The sequence below is a fragment of the Cucurbita pepo genome, chromosome 1 (assembly GCF_057944985.1).
Source record: "Cucurbita pepo subsp. pepo isolate OVF chromosome 1, ASM5794498v1, whole genome shotgun sequence".
Taxonomy (NCBI): Eukaryota; Viridiplantae; Streptophyta; class Magnoliopsida; order Cucurbitales; family Cucurbitaceae; genus Cucurbita; species Cucurbita pepo.
In genome coordinates this window covers 10,809,666-10,831,453 of record NC_141798.1, presented here as the reverse complement: position 1 = coordinate 10,831,453, position 21,788 = coordinate 10,809,666, and the positions used below count along the sequence as shown (strand labels likewise).

The following is a 21,788-nucleotide window of genomic DNA, read 5'->3' as shown; positions in this document are numbered from 1 at the left end:
TTAACGTTTCTAGAATTTGCATTAGAAATATCTACTCCGATAAGGATGTTGCTAATATTAGTTTTGCGTTTCAACCGTTGGATCTAAACCACCTTGATTCTTCTTGAACATATTCAAATTTTAGCTCAATCCAACGGTTGGATGTGAAGGTATGGATGATTTCATAACAATGGGCGGTTCTCGAATGCAAATTTGTTTGCATATTTTCTTTAATGCCAATTAAGTGGAATTTTAGGGGCATTTTGGTAATTTGTCATTTTTCAAATATTTTATTTTATTTTTTCAAAAAATCGAAAAATTAGTTGATCATTTTTCCTTTCTGGAGTTCCTTGAAATTCCTTACAAATGGGAAAAATGACATTTTTGCCATTTTTGCCTCATTTGTGACCCTAGTTCCTTAAAATTACTTGCCAGTGTATAGAAAGGTCTTAATACCATTTTCCTTGCTTAAATATCTTAGTTTTTTTTTTTTTTTTTTTTTTTTTTTTTTTTTTTTTTAATCTTTTGTGTCTTACATGGTCGGCTTAAATCCTTATTAGTGTTGATTATTTTCATTTTTTGGGTGTTACATGTTGCCTACTCGCTTTTAGCTTATAACAATTCTTTTTTAAAATTATTTTTAACGCATTTCCTCGCTCGTGTTTTTTAAAAATATTTCTGCTATCGTTTTTTGGGTCGCACAATCATTGTTTTACAATCGCAAGAGTGTGCTCAATATACGGGAAAAAAACAAGTAATCTTTAAGTATTGTGCTCAAACATGAATCATAAAACATCATGTACTAGACTGATGACATGCAAACACATGAATAACATCACGTACAAGGCCCATGCCGTGCACACCCAAGTTTTACTCAAACTTAACGAGATTACTAAATCTTTTGTTGGGAAAAGAATATTGAACAAGATAGCAAAAGACATAATAGATCAAAGCTGCAAATGCTTTATTACTGGTTACTCGCTCATTGTTATAGAATTCGAGTATATATAGACTTACACAATAACTAGAAATAGAAAAGGATAGAAATGACCATAAATAAATTTACAAGTTTAGGAAACTACAAACAGCTCCCTCAAAACTTGGTTAGAACTTTGAATCATATTTCAACATTCTCCTGAATTCAAAATTGCAAATATTGGTGTTACAATACTCCAGAACAATTTCTTCCTTTGCAACAAGACCACGAATATAATGATGTCGAAGTTCAATATGCTCTGTTCTGCTGTGAAATGTCTGGTTCTTTGTCATAGAAATAGCTGCTTTGTGATCACAAAATATCTTTGTTGCCCCTTTTTGCTCTTGTTGAAGATTAGCTAACACTCTTCTTAGCCAAATAGCTTGACACGCTGCTGAAGTTGCTACAACATATTTTGCTTCTGACGTTGACAGCGCCACTGTTGCTTGCTTCTTTGAGCTCCAAGTTATCACTCCTGATCCTAAAGTGAAAACATTGCCTGAAATGTTTCATCTATCATCTAATGATCCTGCCCAATCACTATCAGTGAACCCATATAATTTGAATTTAGAAGATTTAGAATACCAAATGTCATACTCTATAGTTCCGGCAACATAACGTAATACTCTTTTTGCTGCTCCATAATGAACTTTTGAAGGATATTGCATAAACCTATAAATAATACCAACAGGAAATGCAATGTCAGGTCGTGTGTGAGTTAAGTAAATTAGTCCACCAACCAAGCTTTTGAACCTTCTAACATCTGTCAATTATGCTTCATCCTCATATTCTAATTTCTCATTAATATTCATGGGGGTAGCTGCAGGCTTACAATTAAGCATACTAAATTTACTCCTAATATCTTTGACATATTTTCTTTGTGAAATAAAAATTTCATCTTCAACTCGATATACTTCAAGACCAAGAAGATAGTGTAATAGACCCATATCCGACATCTCAACTTCACTCATCATTTGAGACTTAAATTTATCCAAAAGAGAGTTAGAAGAGCTAATATAAATGATATCATCAACATAGAGACAAATAATGATGAAATCACTTTTACCTTGCTTCTTCAACTTCACTTAAAAAGTAGGCTCATTCTCACTTCTCATGTATCCTTTTTGTTGAAAATACCCATCAATCTTGCTATACCAAGCTCGAGGGGCTTGCTTTAATCCGTATAATGTCTTTCTCAGCTTGTATATCTTTGTTTCTTTGTGTTTCTTTATGAATCCCTCTGGTTGTGCTACATAGACCTCTTCTGGTAAATCTCCATTAAGAAATGCTGACTTGACATCAAATTGATGAAAAGACCACTGCAATTCTGCTGCTAATGCTAGAATAGTTCTTACAGTTTCAGAACGAGCAACTGGAGAGAAAGATTCTTCAAAATCTATACCTTGTTGTGCACACCCTTTTGCTACAAGACGAGTCTTATGCTTTTGTATGCTTCCATCTGGTGCAAATTTTTTCTTGAACATCCATTTCAAGTTGATTGCATTTTTCTCATTTGGTAAGTCAACCATCTCTCATGTTCCATTTTTCTCAATTGACTGCATCTCTTCTACAATGCCTTTCTGCCACTCTTCTTTTTCAGCTGCTTCTTCATAACTCATAGGGTCTGAAACAATAAGAGCAAATTGACATGACGCATAAGCTAAAGATTTATACTTCTTTGGAGGTGTCTTATCCGAAAATTCTTCAAGAGAAGAGTTGTTGTTTAGTGATACTGAAGATGATAAATTTAACAAATTTTGTGTTGCAGTAGACACACTAAAAGATGCACTGGAGTTGACCCTTGTCTCTCCGTCTGGAGAAACTTCACTTGTATCTTACTGCTCTATTCTTTACCCCAATTTCAACTCACATTTTCATCAAATAGTATATCCCTTCTAACTGAAATCTTTTCATTACGAGGGTTGTATAATTTATATGCCTTTGATTGAGTTCAATAGCCAATGAAAATGCATTTTGCAAAATTTTCATCCAACTTTTGACGAATTTGAGGATTTTTCAAAGCATAAGCAACCCAACTTGTAAATGACTTACATATAGTTTACTTCCATGCCATGCTTCATAAGAAGTTTGATTCATAATAGCCTTTGTTGGTGAGAGATTTAATAGATAGACAGATGTTGCTACAACTTCGGGCTAAAATTGGTTTGAAAGTCTCCTTGTTTGTAACTTGTCATCTCCACAATAGTTTGATTTTTTCATTAGCGATTCCATTTTGTTCTGGAGTGTAAAGAGCTGCTAACTCCCTTTGGATGCCCTTTTCTTCACAAAAAAGATTGAACTCTTTAGATATGAACTCGCCACCTCTATCTGTGTGAAGAACTTTAATGTGGCAGCCACTTTGGTTTTCCACCATAACTTTAAAATTCTAGAACTTCTGAAAAGTTTATGACTTATATTGTAAGAAGTAAACTCAGTTCATGCAACTATAGTCATCAATAAATAGTAAAAAGTATATATCCCCGAGACTTAGTTTGCATTGGGCTACATATATTGGTCGGAAAGGACTTCCTAGTTTGCTTGCCATAAATGCATCCTTCACATAAACAAATTGAATCAATTCTTGGTAATCCGAAAACCATACCTTCATCCCTAAGTATTTTCAGGCCCTTCATATGAATATGTCCATATCTCAAATGCCCATATCTCAGAAGCCATAATATGGAGTCATCTTTTATGCTAGCAACAAAAGCAAAATCCTCCATGTTAGAAACATCCAGTGGAAACATCTTATTTGAAGTCATGACAATTTGAACTTTATGGCCTGATTTCTTATTTGTAATGACACGTGTTGTCATCAAATAGAACGGAATGTCCTCTAGTCATCAATTGTCCAACACTCAATAAATTATACCCTAAATCAGACACAAATTGAACAATATCTAATAGTTTTATCTTACCATGACTGGTTTCGACTTTCACTATGTCTTTTTCCTCGACTTGTATCTCTCTTGTATTTCCAAGTTGCACCTTAAATTTTTGCGTCTCATCAAGCTCTTGGAATAAAGATTTGGTGCCTGTCATATGGTTCGAGCATCCGCTATCAACAAATCATAAATCACTCTTTTTTGGATTAATATCCATACATGCCATTACTTTGCTCATTGAATTTCCTTTGTCCATCATTTCTCCATCTACCCCTGTTACCATGACCACCATGGAAGCTGGGAAATCCTCCTATTTCACGACTTCTATTTACTAAACGAATATTTTCTCTTTCATTGTTTTCGTTGTTGGCTGTCTCCTTTACTTGTAGTGTCTTTTCTTCATTCTTTTTCGATGATCTATTGATTATTGACTCATGAGCTTGAAGCGAGCGCATCAGTTCATCAATGAAGAGTATTGATAGATCCTTAGCTTCTTCTATAGCAGCCAACACATGGTCAAACTTTGGAGTTGGGCTTCTAAACCCCTTTGCAACAATTGTTTCATCTGAAATTTTCTCTCCATACCCCCTCATCTATTGACTGTTGCCATTACTCTTGACAAAGAATCGGCAATTGATTCACCATTCGTCATGAGCAAAGTTTCAAAAGCAAGTCTTAGAGATTGCAATTTCACTATTATGAATTTTGAATCTTCTTGAAACTCTTGCAGAATTGACCAAGCTTGCTTTGACGTGGTTGCTGCTGCAATTCGTGAAAAAATAGTCATGAATTGCTTGCTGAATAATGAATAGAGCCTTGACACCTTTTTTCTTGGTTTCTCTTAGTCTCTCATTTTCTTCCATTGTGGGTTCTAATACATCAACAAACTCGTGCTCCACCAAGTCCCATAGCTCCTGCGATCTGAGCAAGGTCTTTATGTTGATGCTCCACCACTCATATTTCTCACCATTAAAAATTGGTAGGAGCGGTGCAGAGGAAGAAAAATCAGCTACTTCCATTTTTGTTTTGAAAAAAAAATAATCACTTCCCGTGCTAACAAGAACTTCTCTCAGATACCAACTTTTTTGGGAAAAAAATATTGAAAGAGATAGCAAAAGACAAAATAGACCAAAGCTACAAATGATTTATTATTGTTTGCTTATGGAAATCCTACTCCACAATTGAGCATGAATAAATTCACGAAGTTTAGGAAACTACTCCAGCTTCCTAAAAACTTGGTCAGAATTTTGAATCATATTTCAACATCTTTGGTCATAATACAAGAAATGTGTACTCTTTTTATAAACTTATAGTAGTTTTTATTAATGGAAGAGACATTAAGATCATCAAAATAAAAAATTACAACAGTTTAAAGTACTTGAAAACTAAAAGTAGAAAGTATGAAAATGTCGGACAAAGAAGAATACTTCCGGGAATATTTCAAGTAGACTAATAATGTTTTATGTTATTCAATTATTACCTTGGGTCTTTTTTCTCTCCCTCTCTCTTTTGCAACAAAAATGAAATATCTAGTAGATCACCAGGATCAGGAACAATAAGAGTTGCACCATTATCAGCGGTTGTAATATTTAGAATCATGGAAACTGCTTTCACGGCCCTAATACAACGAAGAAAGTAACTTGGATTAATAATATGTTAGAAATCAATTAAGATAGACTCATGATACAATTTATAATTTCTACGATTCTTTTGTCAAGGTATATGAATAATATTTGAAAAGTGGTCTGCACAAATGGAAGATTACCAAAATACCTCTAAAATTATAGATAATTACGAAAGTACCATTCTACTCAAAATCAGAACCTTTATCGTTTTATCGTGACCATCTGCACAAAAATCCTGAATCTCAAAATTCAGCCGTTGGATTTCTCCCAAATTTGGATACATTCTGGAATGTTCAAAGATCATCAAATCCAACGGTCGGAATTCAAATTGGAGTGGATATTTTCAACAAATTATCCAAAAAATCCAATCCCCAAATTACAACGATTATGGAGGTTTCAAAGTTGGTGTACAACGATTATGGAGGTTTCAAAGTTGGTGTAAGCTTCCCCTATAAAGTCTAAAGTTGGGCAACATTTTAAGACAAGAATAGAGTGGTGAGGATTCCTAAACCTTAGTTGGAAGCTTTTAGATTATGGGTTTTTCTTCCTCGGATTTCTTCTAAATTCGAGGGCTATGGTTAATCATTTTCCTTCCTACCAACTCCTATATATTCCATAGGGGATTTCCAACAAGTTTCATGAAGGAATCGAGTCCTTAAAAGCTTTAGAATCGGCTACCCAACAAAAGATTTCTAGATTTATTCCGGCGAAAAACATGTTTTTTTGGTGAACTTTGGAACGTTATAACTTGAGCTTACAGACCACGAAAAGGTATGAAGTTGGTCTTTAATTCTTCCTTGAAACTTCATTTAAAGGTTTCGTGAAAAAATCAAGTCGATTAAAGATCTATACATAGTTGTACAAAGGCAAAACCGGAGGGGTCTGATAAGGAAAAATCGAGATTTTTCAGCCTACCAAGAAAGAAGATGAAGTCCAAAGTCAAAGGTCAAACTTTGACAAATAAAAGTAAAAAATAGCCAAATATTGACCTAACGTCGAATTTTCTCAATTTTAATTCCCTTCCAGATTGGTCCTCATGAAATACTTTAAGGTTCCAGAACCTACACACAATAAGGAGTCTGTGGAAGAAAATATGAGATAATTCAGAACCGGAAGCTCGGGAACAGAAGTCTTGAATGTCAACGACGAGGTAAGTAGCTACCTTAGACTTTTTGTTAAGAAATACTTGTAGGAGTCACTTGGATTTTCATATGAACCCTGAAATATGTATGAATTAAGGATATATTAAAGAAAAACTCAAAGAACCATGAGTTCTGACCCTAAACCGTTCAAATTGCTCAAAAATTAGGTAATGTTAAAATAACCCACTAGATGAACTCTGATGCCTATGAAATTTTAATGTTGAGTATATTATATCATGTTGAGGTCATATGTGAAATTTTATGGTTATTGGATAAGGATAAGGATAAGTAGGTAAACCAAGAAATAGTGTCAAATGACCATAATGCCCTTACGAATATCTACCTACGGTTCATGACCTAGTTAACCTCAAAATACTATGAAACTCTGTAGTAGATCTTAATTTATGATGTTTGATGGTGTGGTGAAGTTTTAAAGCCATTGGAACTCGTTAAGTAGAAAAATCAAGAATTATGGGTAAAATAACCAAAATTCCCCTAGGACTATTTATGATAATTCCCCTAGGATTTCTGATTCAGGTGCATTGTTCCATTCGTCTCCAAGTAAGGAATTGTTTCGAAATTTCAAATCAGGAAATTTTGGGAAGGTGTATCTTGCCGACAACAAAACCTTGGAGATTGAAGGGAATGGAGATGTCTCCATACAAACACCAGTAAGAAATCAGTGGACATTATAAGATGTTAGATACATTCCTAGTCTAAAAAAAAACCTGATCTCTATTGGCCAGTTGGATAGCACAGGCTATGCAGCAGAGCTTGGAAAGAGTTCGTGGAAGATTGTGAAGGGCGCCATGGTTGTTGCACGTGGCATAAAATTCAGAACCTTATACACTACGGCAGAGTGTATAAACATGACTGTTGCTGCTAAGAGTGCTTCCTATTCAAGTTTATGGCACGATAGACTTGGACATATGAGCGTCAAAGAAATGAAGATACTGACTACGAAAGAAGCTTTAGAAGGCTTAAAATCTGTTGATATGGGTCTTTGTGAGAGCTGTGTTATGGGCAAACAAAAACGTCTTAGTTTCACAAAGACTGCCAGAGAACCGAAGAAAGTGCAGTTGGAAATGATTCATACAGACGTCAGGGACCATCTCCGGTTTCATCACTTGGTGGATCAAGGTACTACGTCACCTTCATCGATGACTTCAGTAAGAAGGTATGAGTTTACTTTCTGAAACACAAGTCAGATGTGTTTACCACCTTCAAGAAGTGGAAAGCTGAAATTGAAAATCAGACCGGCTTGAAGATCAAATGCCTGAGGTCTGACAATGGAGGAGAGTACAACAAATCAGAGTTTAAAACATTTTGTGTAGCTGAGGGAATTAGATTAATAAGAACAATTCTCGGTAAGGCAAGACAAAATGGTATTGCAGAAAGGATGAACAGAATATTGAATGAGCGAGCAAGAAGCATGAGGATTCATTCTGGACTACCAAAGACATTCTGGGCTGATGCTGTGAACACAGCAGCATATTTGATTAATAGAGGGTCATTAGTACCCTTGAAGTTCAAATTTCCCGAAGAAGTATGGACAAGAAAAGAACTCAAGTACTCTCACTTGAGAACTTTTGGTTCTACTGCGTATGTTCATGTTGATCTAGAGAAGAGAGATAAGCTTGATGCTAAGGCTGTGAAATGCTACTTCATAGGCTATGGCTCTGACATGTTCGGGTACAGATTTTGGGATGACAAAAATAGGAAAATTCTAAGATACTGCAATGTGACCTTTGATGAAAATGTCCTGTAAATGACAAAGAAAAGATAAACTCTGACACTACAAAGCAAGTGGGAGTTGAACTTGAGTGGCAGGAAAATTCACGCAGTGATGTTACAACATAAGCTCAAGAAACTCCTAATCCTGTTGCTGAAGAACTAGACGTGAAGCAAGTTATACCTGAGCAGGTGTTGAGGAGATCATCCAGAACTATCAGAGCACCAGATAGATATTCACCCTCATTACATTATCTGTTGCTGACTGACAAAGGAGAACTAGAGTCCTTTAATGAGGCCCTACAAGTGGAAGATTCAACCAAGTGGGAGCAAGCCGTGGATGATGAGATGAGCTCACTTGAAAAGAATAAAACGTGGGTGCTGACTAAGTTACCTACAGGAAAGAGAGCTCTGTTGAACAAATGGGTGTTCAGAATCAAGGCTGAACCAGATGGCAGAATGAGGTTTAAGGCTCGGTTAGTAGTTAAAGGATATTCACAAAGAAAAGACATTTATTATGCTGAGATCTTTTCTCCAGTTGTGAAATTAACTACTATCCGAATTCTGCTGAGTATTGTTGCACCGGAGAATTTGCACCTTGAGCAAATGGATGTAAAAATGGCGTTTTTACATGGAGATCTAGATGAGGAGATCTATATGCAACAACCAGAAGGGTTTGCAACTCCAGGCAAGGAGCACATGGTGTGTAATCTCAATAAGAGCATGTATGGACTGAAACAAGCACCGAGACAATGGTACAAGAAGTTTGACTCCTTCATGTGCAAGAGTGGTTTCCACAGGAGTGAAAAGGATTCGTGTTGTTACCTCAAGAAATACACTGATTCTTATGTGTTTCTACTCCTGTATGTGGATGATATACTAATTGTTGGATCAAGCATGAGGGAGATAAACCACCTGAAGGCAAGCTTGTCTTCAATATTTGAGATGAAAGATTTTGGTGCAACGAAGCAGATTCTTGGGATGAGAATTTCTCGAGATAGATCTACTGACACATTAAATCTATCCCAAGAGCAGTATATTGAGAATGTGTTGTCCAAATTCAAGATGAATGATGCTAAACCCAAGACTACCCTTTGGCAAATCGTATTAAATTGTCAAAGGGGCAATCTCCCAAGACAGTTGAGGAACGTGAGCACATTGCATCAGTTTCGTACGCTTCTGCAGTTGGGAGTTTGATGTATGCTATGGTCTGCACTAGACCTGACATAACACATGCAGTGGGAGTTGTTAGCAAGTACATGGCAAATCTAGGGAAAGAACATTGGGAAGTTGTGAAGTGGCTTCTGAGATATCTGAGAGGTACATCCAATACTTCACTTTGTTATGGCATTGGCAAAGTAGTTCTGCAAAGTTTTGTCGATGCTGATCTTAGTGGAGATGTAGACTCTAGCAAGAGCACATTTTGATATATCTACACTATAGATGGAACAGCAGTGAGTTGGATGTCCAAACTTCAGAAATGCGTCGCTCTTTCATCTACTGAAGCTGAGTACGTGGCAATAGTTGAAGTTGGAAAGGAGATGATATGGATGACAGACTATCTAGAAGAGTTAGGCATGAAGCAATGCAAGAAGATTCTTTATACAGATAGTCAGAGTGCCATACAGCTGGTGAAAAATCCAGTCTATCATTCAAGGACAAAACACATTAGAAGGCAATACCATCTCACTCGCAGGTTAATGGAAGAAGGTGATATGTATTTGGAGAAGATAGAGGGTGCAAAGAATCCAGCAGACATGCTAACAAAATGTGTTGATGTTGGAAAATTGAGGTTATGCAAAGCCTTAATTGGTATGGTGCAGTGATCGTTTGAGAATGAAATTCTTAGTTGACTGGATCAGTCTCCAAGTGGGAGAATTGTTAGGTTATGGAGCCTGCTCTCTTATTTATAACTTGATCAACGGTTATATCCAGTAAAGCTATATATGGTAAATAGCTATATATAGTAGATGGTTAAATCTGGTAAAGCTATGTACAGTAAACTGAACCATATACATACACCCTCAGGTATAACTTTGGAAATGTACTTTCTTCTCTATATTCTCTGTTATACATACTTATCAACACAAGTCCTTTAGCTAAAGTTCTCCTTGCATTTTCTCTCTCCTATTTCTTTGTGTTCATCTAAATCGATTGTGTTATAAGGAAATTTAATCAGATACTAACTGACAGTAATCTAAACAAATACGTGATCTTTAATATAATCTTTAGCAAAGTCAAGCTTACGAGGATGTGAGTGTCATTAAACTTGACTTGGTAAAAATAGTTATTAACTTGAATAAGTATAGAAAATGGTTAGGGATTTATTCCCGAGGATTGTTAGTGATTTTAACTTGGAGAGAAAGTTTAGGAAATTTGTTGGTTCTCTATTATAAATACTCAAATGTATGCTCTAACACAACAACAAAGAGAATTGAAAAGTTGAGTACTTAAGATTTTCCAAAAGTTCTCTCCCCTTAAGTTATTCTTCTTCATTCTTTTATTTGTTTCAAAATATTTTGATCGTGGGTCATATCCAACCTTCTTTTCCTCACTTAAAATGTTTAAGAAACAAGTATCAAAGACATGTGCTATCTAGATAGCAGTTGTTGTAACCACATGATGGGGAAAGAAGGATGTTTTTCTCTTTTCTTGGATGAATCTCTTCATAATGAGGTGAAAATTAGTGACAACAAAAAGATTAAAATCGAAAGGAAAATAATATACTCGTCGGGATAAAGAAGTTAGAGAAGTGAGCCACTGAAGTTCGTTATGTTACAACCTCAAACACAAGCTTTTAATTGTAGGGCAGATTCTACCAAAAGGGCATGATTTAATCTTCAAAGAAAATATGTGTAAGATTAGATCCAAGTTGGAGTTCTCATAACAAAGGTACATATGATTACCAACACAGCACAAAATTTAGTAAATGATACTTCATTACTAATAAACTTCATCATGAACATTTGAGTTTTGACACTTTATCTCACCTGTGTCATCAAGAAATATGCTAGAGATCTATGAAGCTTTAAGAAAGATGACAGAAGATGATCATGTTGATTCTATTTTATTTGTATTGCAAATTCTATAAATTTGATGAGATCATTCAAAATGAAAAATGAAAAGTTGTAATGGATTAAGAGATTGATGTAATAAAAAGATATGAAATATAGCAGTTAGTACAACAACAAAGAACTTAGAAGCTCTTGGAGTTAATTTTGCACATAAAAATACTTGAGCAAACTGGTGAAGTTGGGAAGTATGAGGTAACACCTATCGTCAAAGGGTATAAGAAAAAAATATGTTATGAATTATGAAGAAAATTTCCTACTTATGACTCATTTATAAGCTATTTGTTTTCTTCCAGCTATTGTTGTATATAATAATTAGGAAGTATATTAAATGGATGTGAAGTCAACATTCTAAATATCTGGATATTTGAAGGAAGAAATATATGTTGTGCAACACAAAAGCTATGTCTAGGTTGGAGAAGAAAATAAGTCAAGTCTATTAATTAATAAGCTTGAATTAGAGTCAAAAGAAGTTATTAATTTAGAGAAATTTTAAGATAATTGTTCGGTACTTATTCACTTGAATAAGTTTAGGAAAATAGTTAGTCTTTTTAAATAAAATTGTTAGTAGTTGGTCACTTGTGGAAAAAGTTTAGGAAATTTGTTAGAAAGTTTTAGGAAATCTTTTGTCTTCTCTACTCTAAATACTCAGATATGTATGATATTTTCACAAGAACAAACTGAATTGAAAAGCTATGTGATTAATGTTTTTTTTTTTTTTTGTTTAAAAAGATCTCTCCCTTCAAGTTGTTCTTTTAGTTTCTTTTATTTGTTTTAACATATTTCGATTGTGGGTCATATCCAACATTTGGTATCAGAGCTAGGATGCAGAAACAAATGCCAACACCATACAAAGTCACTGGAGAAGATGTGACAACGATGAGGAGTGGAAGAGAGGGGAGTGTAACACTCTAATACCTATTACTCACATAGAGTAACTACACAACATGGTCGATAAAGATGCGTGTTAACTTATAGGCACAGGTGACAATGTTGAGGAACGAAGGATAGGATGACTCTTGCCGTCATCTACCAAGCAGTCCTAGAAGACGTTCTTCTCATGGTGGCAAAGAAGGACTCGACAAAGGCAGCGTGGGAGAGAGTGCAAACAATGCATTTGGGTGTGGAATGTGTCAAGGAAGCAAAGGTGCAAACCTTGAAGAGTGAGCTCGAGGTTATCTGCATGAAGGATGGTGAGTCAATAGATGACTTTATCATGAACTTGACGACAATAGTCAGTGGCATCCATTCATTAGGCGACATCGTGAATGAGATCTCCGTCGTTAAAAAGTTCCTTCGAGTTGTTCCCCAAGATGCATGTAGATTGTTGCCTCCATCGAGCAGTTCAGCGACCTCAAGAACATGTTGATTGAAAAGTTTGTTGGTCGTCTTAAGGTCCAGGAGGAGAGACTTCATGACTACGAAGACAATCAGGAGGAGAAATACATCTTATTCACACATGAGGAGTGACTCGCATGGACGAAAAAGAATGATGCAGCCGACTCTTCTTTTTCAGGTATGAGAGGACGTGGCAGCCATACCAAGGAAATTAGAGGTCGCGGATGTGGTAGTAAACATGAAAATACCTCATAAATCCATGACAATGTCATCCCTTAGAAGGATAGAGTATGATCAAGTGTTACTCTTGTGAAAAATACGGGCATTATGCGGTAGAGTGCTGCAACAAGGAGCGCGATGAGGAGGCAAACCTCATGTTCACGGATGATGAAGAGCCCGCATTGATGTTGGCCGAGAAAATGACCAATCTGTTGATACTCAAAGAAGAAAAGGTTATGACAAACCCCTTCATAGATGAAGAAGACCAAGTAGAGACGAGCATGTGGTACCTAAACAACAAAGCTAACAACCACATAACCGTGATTGAGCAAAGTTTAAGAAGCTTGATGAGAAGTTAATTGGAAATATGAAGTTTTGCGATGGAACAATTGTACCGATCCAAGGCAAAGGATCTATCTTGTTCCAGTGTAAGAATGACGATCAACATCTATTGACCAAGGTGTATCTGAGTGAAGATAGTCGGCCCATTACTTAGGATATACAACAAAGCCGGAGCCCTGATGAAGGTAAAATGGTCGCGAAACTACATGTATAAGATACTATTGAAAGACCATCAACATCTTCCAAAAGTATCCATTGGCGTTGGCCGCAAGAAATTGAAGAAGAAACCCAAACCAATTGGTCGGGAGAAAAAGGAATTGAAGTACAGATCCAAGAAGAAACCAAAGGTTCCCTCAATCAGCGAAGTGCAACCTACTAGTTGTTGTGTTTTATCGGACTTACCATCTTAACCAAGGAGGCCTAGAGGAAGACCACTAAGGTGTAAGAAAAATGAGACTTCAAACTTGCCATCTCAACCAAAGAAACCTATTGATAGGCCAAAAAAGAAGGTTGAAAATGGAGGAATACGTTACAAGAAGTTTCTACATGTAAGTTTGATGATAAATTTTCTCCACGGAAGAGAGGAGTGGAAGAAATTGGAAGAAGACAAAGTTGACTAGGGACTAGCAAAGTTGGACATTCTCACCAAGACCCTAGAAAGGGTTAAATTTGTAGACATGCAAAAGTTGCTTGAAGTGAAGAATCTCGAGAAAAGTCAAGCTTACGGAGGAGAATATGAGTTAATAAGCTTAACTTAGCAAAATAAATTATCAACTTAGAGGAATATTAGGAAATTTTAGGCTGAGTTATTAAAATTCTCATGAGGTCACTCAACATAAAATTAATCCAAGCAAATCATGCTTAATTATGGAATTCTTATGATTGAGCCATTGAAAAAGAAGGTGCACTTTGTTAGTATATGTAGTAACATTCAATTCTTTTTAAGCATTTCTTAGTATCCTCAGAATCGGATGTGGTCTCAATTCATTGATGTACCACTTTTTTACGTAGGTGTCACATGCCCACTAGCTTCTGCATTGGTTCATCCCGAACCACATCTTATTAGAAGAGGTACCGCTCTGATACTATTTGTAACGACCCATGTTCAAGATTTGAATTAGGCTTTGGAATTCAGATTTAGCACGTGATGGCAACGACTTTCTCCTACATCCCTTGCGACATGGTCATATTACTTACTTTTCGCTTCTAATAGTAAAAACTATCCTTACAAACCAACACAAGTCCTTCTAGCATGTTTTGTCTTCACTCACATGCATCTTATAAAATTTCAAGGCGATCACCTGACTCGAATTGCTCAAAGCAAAGCACACATAACTATGAAGTTCCTATGATTGAGTCACTCTAAAAGAATATGCATCTTATCTTGTCAGTAAGGGTAGTAACTTTGAATTCTTTTTATGCTTTTCCTAATCATTCTATTCTCAAAATTGCTCTCACTGAAATGTGGTTTTAGTTAAGTCGATGATTTAATTTTTATGGGAACTTAGGCCATTATGCTTGAAGAGTTCAAAGAGAGCATGAAGAAAGAATTTGAGATAACTGGTAAGCGCATACTTTTCATGTCAATACTGTTGAGGGTTGTTGGGAGAGAGTCCCACGTTGAGTAATTAAGGAGATGATAATGAGTTTATAATTAAAGAATACATCTCCATTTGTACGAGGGAGAAACTAAAAGAAAAGTCATGAGAGCTTAGACCTAAGTGGACAATATCATACCCCATGGATGGTCGTGGTTTTAAAAAAATACTCCTACAGAAGTAGGTTTGAACTTGAGCACGCACAATGAAAATGAAAATTTTGATGCTACAATTTATGGAAGTTTCGTTGAGAGTTTGAGATATTAAACTACGACTAGACTCGATCTTATGTTCTCAGAAAGTTTGCTGAGCTATTTTATGACATCACCGAAGATAAATCATTTAGAAGCTGGAAAAGAGTTATTTGTCATGTATTGTGAGCTATTGATCATTGTATTCACAGTAAGAACATGGTTAAAATGATAATGATTGGGGATGAAACATTGATGATTCCAAAAATACTTATATGTGATCGACATTAGTTTGGGTGCAGTTTCATGGGAATTAAAGAAACAGGAGATAGTAACGGGAGATGAGTATGATGGGAGAACTTAGTTTGAGATGAGTATGATGGGTGCAGTTTCATGGGTATTAAGAAATTGTCACTGACACAATCAGAATCAGATCCTTCACAGTATCGGTAATCACTTTATCTTGAAATCTAGCGGTTGAATTTCCAACAAAATTAGATATGATTTAGAACATCTATAGCTTATCACATCCAACGGTGGGAATTCAAAACTAAAATCGGCAAAACTCTGATGAGAGTAAGTTTTTTCAACGTAAAAATTTAGAAAGATAGACAGCAAAATCATGGTGGTTCTGGAAATTTCAAAGGTGGTGGATCCTTCCTCTATAAATTATAAGTCATGGGCATTCATTTGGAGCAAGTAACAAGCAACCTCGAGCCTTCAATCGCGAGTTATAAGAGTTTGTTTTTGGGTATCAAGTTCTCGGGTTCTCTCCAAATTCGAGAGCTATAGTCCACTATTTACTCCAAACTTATTTCTATACCTTTTAAATAAGATTACCCACAAGTTCGATAAGGAAGGAAACGTCGAAAATGCCTCAAACCTATTTCTCTAATTCGGTCCGTCGTTCAAGGAGTCCCAAGGAGCTTGAAAAATTCAATCTGAGGCTACACGTGAATTCGTCGTGTAAGATCTATCCCAATCGATTTCTACATCTCCAAGATACATTTCCATAGAAAACCTTGAAGGACAATAACTCTAAGGGTGTGTCGAATTAGAGAATTTTAATATCAGGTAAGTTTTGGAGGTAAAACTCAAACTCTTGTTTCCAATCCATTTTATTCAAAATCGAGGTTTTTGTTAGCCTTAGGAAATTAAGAAGAGCATATATGATGAAAGAATCCAGGGCTAATTCGTCCGAGATCAAGTTGTCAAGACGATCAAACGCTGCGTTCTATTTTGAGTTACAGACCAAAGATTGAAATTCAAACTCAGCCACATTCACACAAAGTCGTCCTCCCAAATTAATTCCTTTAGTTTGAAGGGAGTTTGAAGGGAGTATAAGGAGGAATTCTATTGAAGAAAATGTGGCGGGAAGTGTCCCAATAGTCCTACTCAATAATAAGTTCCTCTGAGTCAGCTCCAGTGAAGAATCGAGTTTCCAACTAAGTTCCTCTGAGTCAGCTCCAGTGAAAAGGAAGGATATCAATCCCTAACTCTTTCTTGACACTACATCTTTAAGTTTTACAAAAGAATTGAGGGGAGAATGTCTTTCACCGTGTCTCATGAATAGGATGTCATGATGGGACTCATGTTTCCCTCACCTAAATGAGATGCCTTGCATCATGTATTACTAGCCGGATGTCATGATCAAGTTTGCACCAACTATGTGACCATGTCGATCTTTCATGGGGGAGTGATTTATAGACCATTTTAAGGGAAGTTTTCCAGTTGATCATGTAATAGTTTTCCAGTTGATCATGTAATATGATCCAAGATAAGTTTTATGTACTCGGTCCCAAAACACTCAAGAAGTTTTAATACTCTAGGTTAACGGTACAGTTAAGAACTTACCAGTAATAGACTACTTACTGAGATTTTGTATTCTCTCCATATTTTCTATAGGTAACTAGGCGGTAGGTGGGGATATAATAAAAGATATAATATTCATTTACTTTAACTAAATGTTGATTAAAAATGTATAGGATTTGGTAAGCATACCATTCTTGAGGAGATTGGTATTGGGAAGCCAAATCGCCAAAATAGACAACAGCCATGTCCGTATTGATAATGCCAGGATCTAACGCTACAATGGTCATTCCATGTGGTAGCTCTTTTGCAATTGATTTACTCAAACCTTCAATCGCCCATTTGGAAGCGCAATAAGCCGAAGCCTGGATAGTTAAAAACTAATCATTTCTGTTGTTGATGAGAGCTTTGTTAATATAGATTGCAGCATATGCGTACCAGGGGACCAACAGTTCTTCCATACAGAGAAGATATGTTCACAATAATTCCTTGATTCCTAGGAAGCATGAGAGGAATGAAGTGACGCAACACATTTGCTGCCCCTTTTATGTTTATGTCGATTACATTATCAAACATTTCGTCGGGAACCTCCCAAAACTTCAAATTCGCAGTATTCACACCTGCATTATTCACTGAAAAAAAAAAAAATGATACAAAATCACTGTAAGGGGAGTAAGATTTGGATTACTTGTTGATTGAATATCTAAGGCAAGACACTTATTTGAGATTCGAATCACTCCACAAACAAGATCGATCATGTCTAGCTTGAATGATTCTTGTTGATCAAATATCTCAAGGCAAGAACACTTGTTTAAGATTCGAATTACTACACATCATGTCGAGCTTGAATGATTCTACATGCAACCTAAACTACATAGAATTGCAAAGAAACTTAGCCAGCACAAATGATTCTTTCACTACATTTTCCAAGTGTCTTTTACAAATATAACATACATCACTTTATATAGCCTCAAAATAAAAATTTTTAACCTTCCATTACAAGAGTTGTAACTATTTATGATCATAATTAGCCACCACTCTACTGTATACTTTATAATCATAATTAACGATTATGTAAATAAACCTTAAAATATATTAAAGAAACGTTATAACTCTAAATTATGATCCACCCAGAATTCATAACAATGAAACTTGATTCTTATTGGATGTGGCATACATTGAAATATTTTTTTGATAATTTCAACCATATTTTCTTTCCATCATGGTCGAAGTATATTGTATGATTGATGTCTCTTGGTTCATATCATAAGCTTCGTGTTTAGTTATTTTATCCAAAATGAAAAAAAAGAAAGAAAAAAAACTGTAGCACAAACATACCAATGATGTCAAGAGAACCAAGTTTGTCCCGGACCGTGTGTGCCATTTGTCGGATGCTGTCATCTGACTTCTGCAAAACAAAAAAGAGAAATTAAACAGATAAACAATAAGACATAGCAAAGGAAAAAGCATTACGAACCACATCAGCAATGAAGAGCAAATGGTTTTGTGGGGAAGCATTAGAGAGTTGCAGCTGAAGTGAATCCAAATTGGTTTTGTCGCGGCCGCAACCAATGATTAGATGGCCATGTTTTGCCAACTCCAATGCCAAAGCTCGTCCTATCCCTCTGGACACCCCAGTTATTAGAACTGTCTTCTTGGTTGCAGCCATGGATTTGTCTTCTCCAAAGCGAATACCTAATTTAGTGTAGAAATGATATGGTGTAGAAGGGTTGGGTTTTATACAATAATTGAAGAGATAGACATGGACAACAAACTCTTCCCTCTTGAGTGGTTCCAGCTTCAACTACAAAATTTTCATTTCATTTTAGATTATTGCAACTCGATTGTTGTGTGGGTGAGCTTCATTTCCACATCTCCACATCTCCTCATCTACTCTTCCGTTGTGTGGGTGTGCTTCATCTCCACATCTACTTTGTTGGAAGCATTTGGTTACTTGAATTGAATTAAGACTATATGAAAAAATTGTTCAAACTTCTACCATTTATATTTCTAAAATTATTCCATTTGTGTTTATGTGTCTGTTGAAGTGATTAATCATGGTAGTTTGTAAGTGGACGGAATTGTTTTATATTATACATTGAATTTCCAAAAAAAAATTATGAGAGCCTTGATCAATGAATTTTTCGAGAGGGATGGATTAGAGATGCCTATGGGGTGGGACGGGACAGAGAAGCCTGTCCCCTCCACCTATTACATTTTTCATTTCCACGAAATTTTCCATTTATTTTTTTTCAAGTTTCAATATCAAAATACAAAGATATACCTATAATATTCTACCAACCTAATTTCAATTCAAATTTTAATATTGTAAAGTAAAACGTTGTTGGTGAATGCGTGGGAGATTAAAAGTTCCAAAGAGCATAATGGGTTTGTTAGGCAGAAACTCTACTTTATCGTTGTTTAGGGTTTAGGGTTTAGAAATGTAATGGTTACCCTATAAAATATCTAATCCTTTATTTCTAAAATATCTAAATTTTTTTTCTAAAAATAATTAGATTTTTCATTTATAGAATATTTAAATAATTTTCCTATAAAAATATCTGAATCTAAAATATTATATTATTCGAGACTATTTGAAATTTTATTCATAAAAATATAACCAAGATGTTAGACCATTTATTCATAAAATATTTTATCATAATCATTTATTTTTAAAATACATAAATTCATTTCTTAAAAATAATTAGATATCTCTATTTCTAAAATAACTAAATAATTTTTTCTTAAAATAGATAATAAGCAGATACAATTATTGATTTGATCTTATTTAGCTCCACATACTTGCTATTATTAATGGTAGTTGCACTTCTTACTGATAAGTCTTAAAAGTAAATAGAGATGTAGAAACTAATACTACCACGATTAGTTAAGAAATAGACATGAGAAAGTCTTGACTAACAGAAGCTTATGAGTGTGCATTTAAGGTGCAAGACGAGAGTCGGTATCCTCAGGTACTCTAAGAAGAGAATAGGGCAGCACGTAACATTGTATTGAGATATATTATTTATGGAATATATCTTAGATATTATATCTTAATATTCTTCATTTATGATTTGATTTACAGTATATTTTATTTTATTCTTCGTATTTAATTATTTTATATTTTTCTCATTTGTACGTATTAATTGCTAGCTTGTATCCTATTCTATTTGTATTTCCATTTTTTATTCTTAACATGGTATCATAACACCGATCTTTGTATTTCTAATATCAGAGCACCGATCTTGGTATTCTTAATACCCCCTTGGACTCTGAGTTCAAGGGGAGTATTAAACCTAAAGCCAAACCCTAACTCATTCAGTGAAGCCTTTACGCTGATCATCCAATATCAAGAATACGTTATAAGCATTTTCAAATTTCTCACCAAGCTCAAAGGTGACATATTCAAGATGCTCGTATTTTCTTTCACAACCTCTCAAGTGATCCAGAGCACCGATCTTGGTGTTATTATCTAGTAAATCATTTATGCATGGACCAAGAAGTGATCAGGGAGGATATGCACTTGTTCTAAATCAAATTAAATGGAACAAGTTACCAATCATCAAGTCAATCATTGCGGTCTATTTCTGAGTTTTGCATCTTTCTTGGAAATTCAATAATTTCTTGAAAGTCTAAAAATGCAAACCGATCAAAGGCGGTTTATTTTTTGGTTTTGCATCTTTTCTGTAAATTCAATAATTTCTTGAAAATCTAAAAATGCAAACCAATCAAAGGCGGTCTATTTTTTATGGATATTTTCACTATGCGAAGACAAAAGTGTTATTGACCTCCACTCTCTTCTCAAAAGACAACTTGGGTGTTATTGACCTACACTCGTAAAGACAAGTTGGATGTGATTAACATATACTCTCCAACTTGAGAGGGAGTATTGATATATATTATTTATGGAATATATCTTAGATATTATATCTTAATATTCTTTATTTATAATTTGATTTATAATTTCATCGTTTGTAGGTATTAATTGATAGCTTGTATCCTAAGGATATCAATATCAATGACAATACACACCTTCCCAATTCTATTTCCATTTCTTATTCTTAACCCCTTGCTATTGCGATTAATAAGAGTAAGTAGTGGAAAGTTACATCCCATCCAATATCACCAATATCATTCATTTGTGTTTAACAATTAGTTTGTGTTATCACATACTCGTTATTATAGTTTACATTTTATTATGGTTTTTATTAGTTTAGTGAAATCAATGACACCCATTAATCATGTTACGTGTACTTGGCTTGTAGTTCCCGATTGATTGAGTAGAGAATGTATTAAACTCTCAATGGAAATAATAATTTACTTATTACTCGGTACTTGTGATAGTATATATTTGCACTTAAGTACGGATGCGTACCTTCGATATTTATGTTCGCTATGATATCATGTGGGTCTTTCCCTTTCTACAGCGTCTAACGACGTGTTAGTGCATTGTTTCCTACCAAGTCAGGCCCAAGGGGTACAGATACGAGCCTATCTGGTGGGTGCATGTGCGCGTACGTCGGCCGTGTGTGGGGAAGTACCACACATCCAACCTTGTCCGAAATTGGAAAGAGCTCAAGGTCATGCTACAAATTTAAAGGATAGGTCCTATCATGTGTGTTTTCATTACCCAACTCCAACAATAGGGTTACTTACTCAGTATTTCTTGTTTTAAACTAAACGTATAAGTTCATGACTTCGTTTGAAATGGTTTTATTTAAATTGTTGCATATGTTATTAAAGTCATGCATGTAGTGATGCCTCTAATTTGGACAAGAAAACTAGGGGCATTACAGGGGCTCATCAAGAATTTGAATGCCCACAGAAGGTTGCTTTATACGCCTTCTAAGCAAAACTCGGAGTGAACTCAGAAGCCGAGTAT

At 35.3% G+C, this 21,788-nt stretch overlaps 1 protein-coding gene across 2 annotated transcripts; it reads right to left on the bottom strand.

The window, feature by feature from the left end:
- Window positions 1-5,136: 5,136 nt before the first annotated feature.
- LOC111793086 (NADPH-dependent pterin aldehyde reductase-like) lies at window positions 5,137-18,708 on the bottom strand. Of its 2 annotated transcripts, none has more exons than XM_023674818.2 (5): window positions 18,384-18,703; window positions 18,245-18,314; window positions 17,345-17,538; window positions 17,099-17,271; window positions 5,137-5,458 (listed from the first exon to the last, which is right to left on the bottom strand). In XM_023674818.2, exons 1-5 carry the CDS (start codon window positions 18,573-18,575, stop codon window positions 5,317-5,319), a joined length of 771 nt encoding a protein of 256 aa, XP_023530586.2. In that variant the 5' UTR covers window positions 18,576-18,703; the 3' UTR covers window positions 5,137-5,316. The 2 variants fall into 2 exon arrangements, with proteins under 2 accessions (XP_023530586.2, XP_023530594.2); XM_023674826.2 differs by lacking the exon at window positions 5,137-5,458 and adding an exon at window positions 11,451-11,611 and having other exon boundaries at window positions 18,384-18,708.
- Between the last annotated feature and the right edge of the window lie 3,080 nt (window positions 18,709-21,788).

Excerpts from the sequence above, each read along its gene's own strand:
- LOC111793086 (XM_023674818.2), bottom strand. The coding sequence starts at position 18,575 with ATGGCTGCAACCAAGAAGACAGTTCTAATAACTGGGGTGTCCAGAGGG. Across the intron at positions 17,539-18,244 it reads TGGTTCTCTTGACATCATTG|TGAATAATGCAGGTGTGAAT; the intron begins GTATGTTTGTGC and ends TTTTTTTTTCAG. Across the intron at positions 17,272-17,344 it reads GAAGAACTGTTGGTCCCCTG|GCTTCGGCTTATTGCGCTTC; the intron begins GTACGCATATGC and ends TTAACTATCCAG.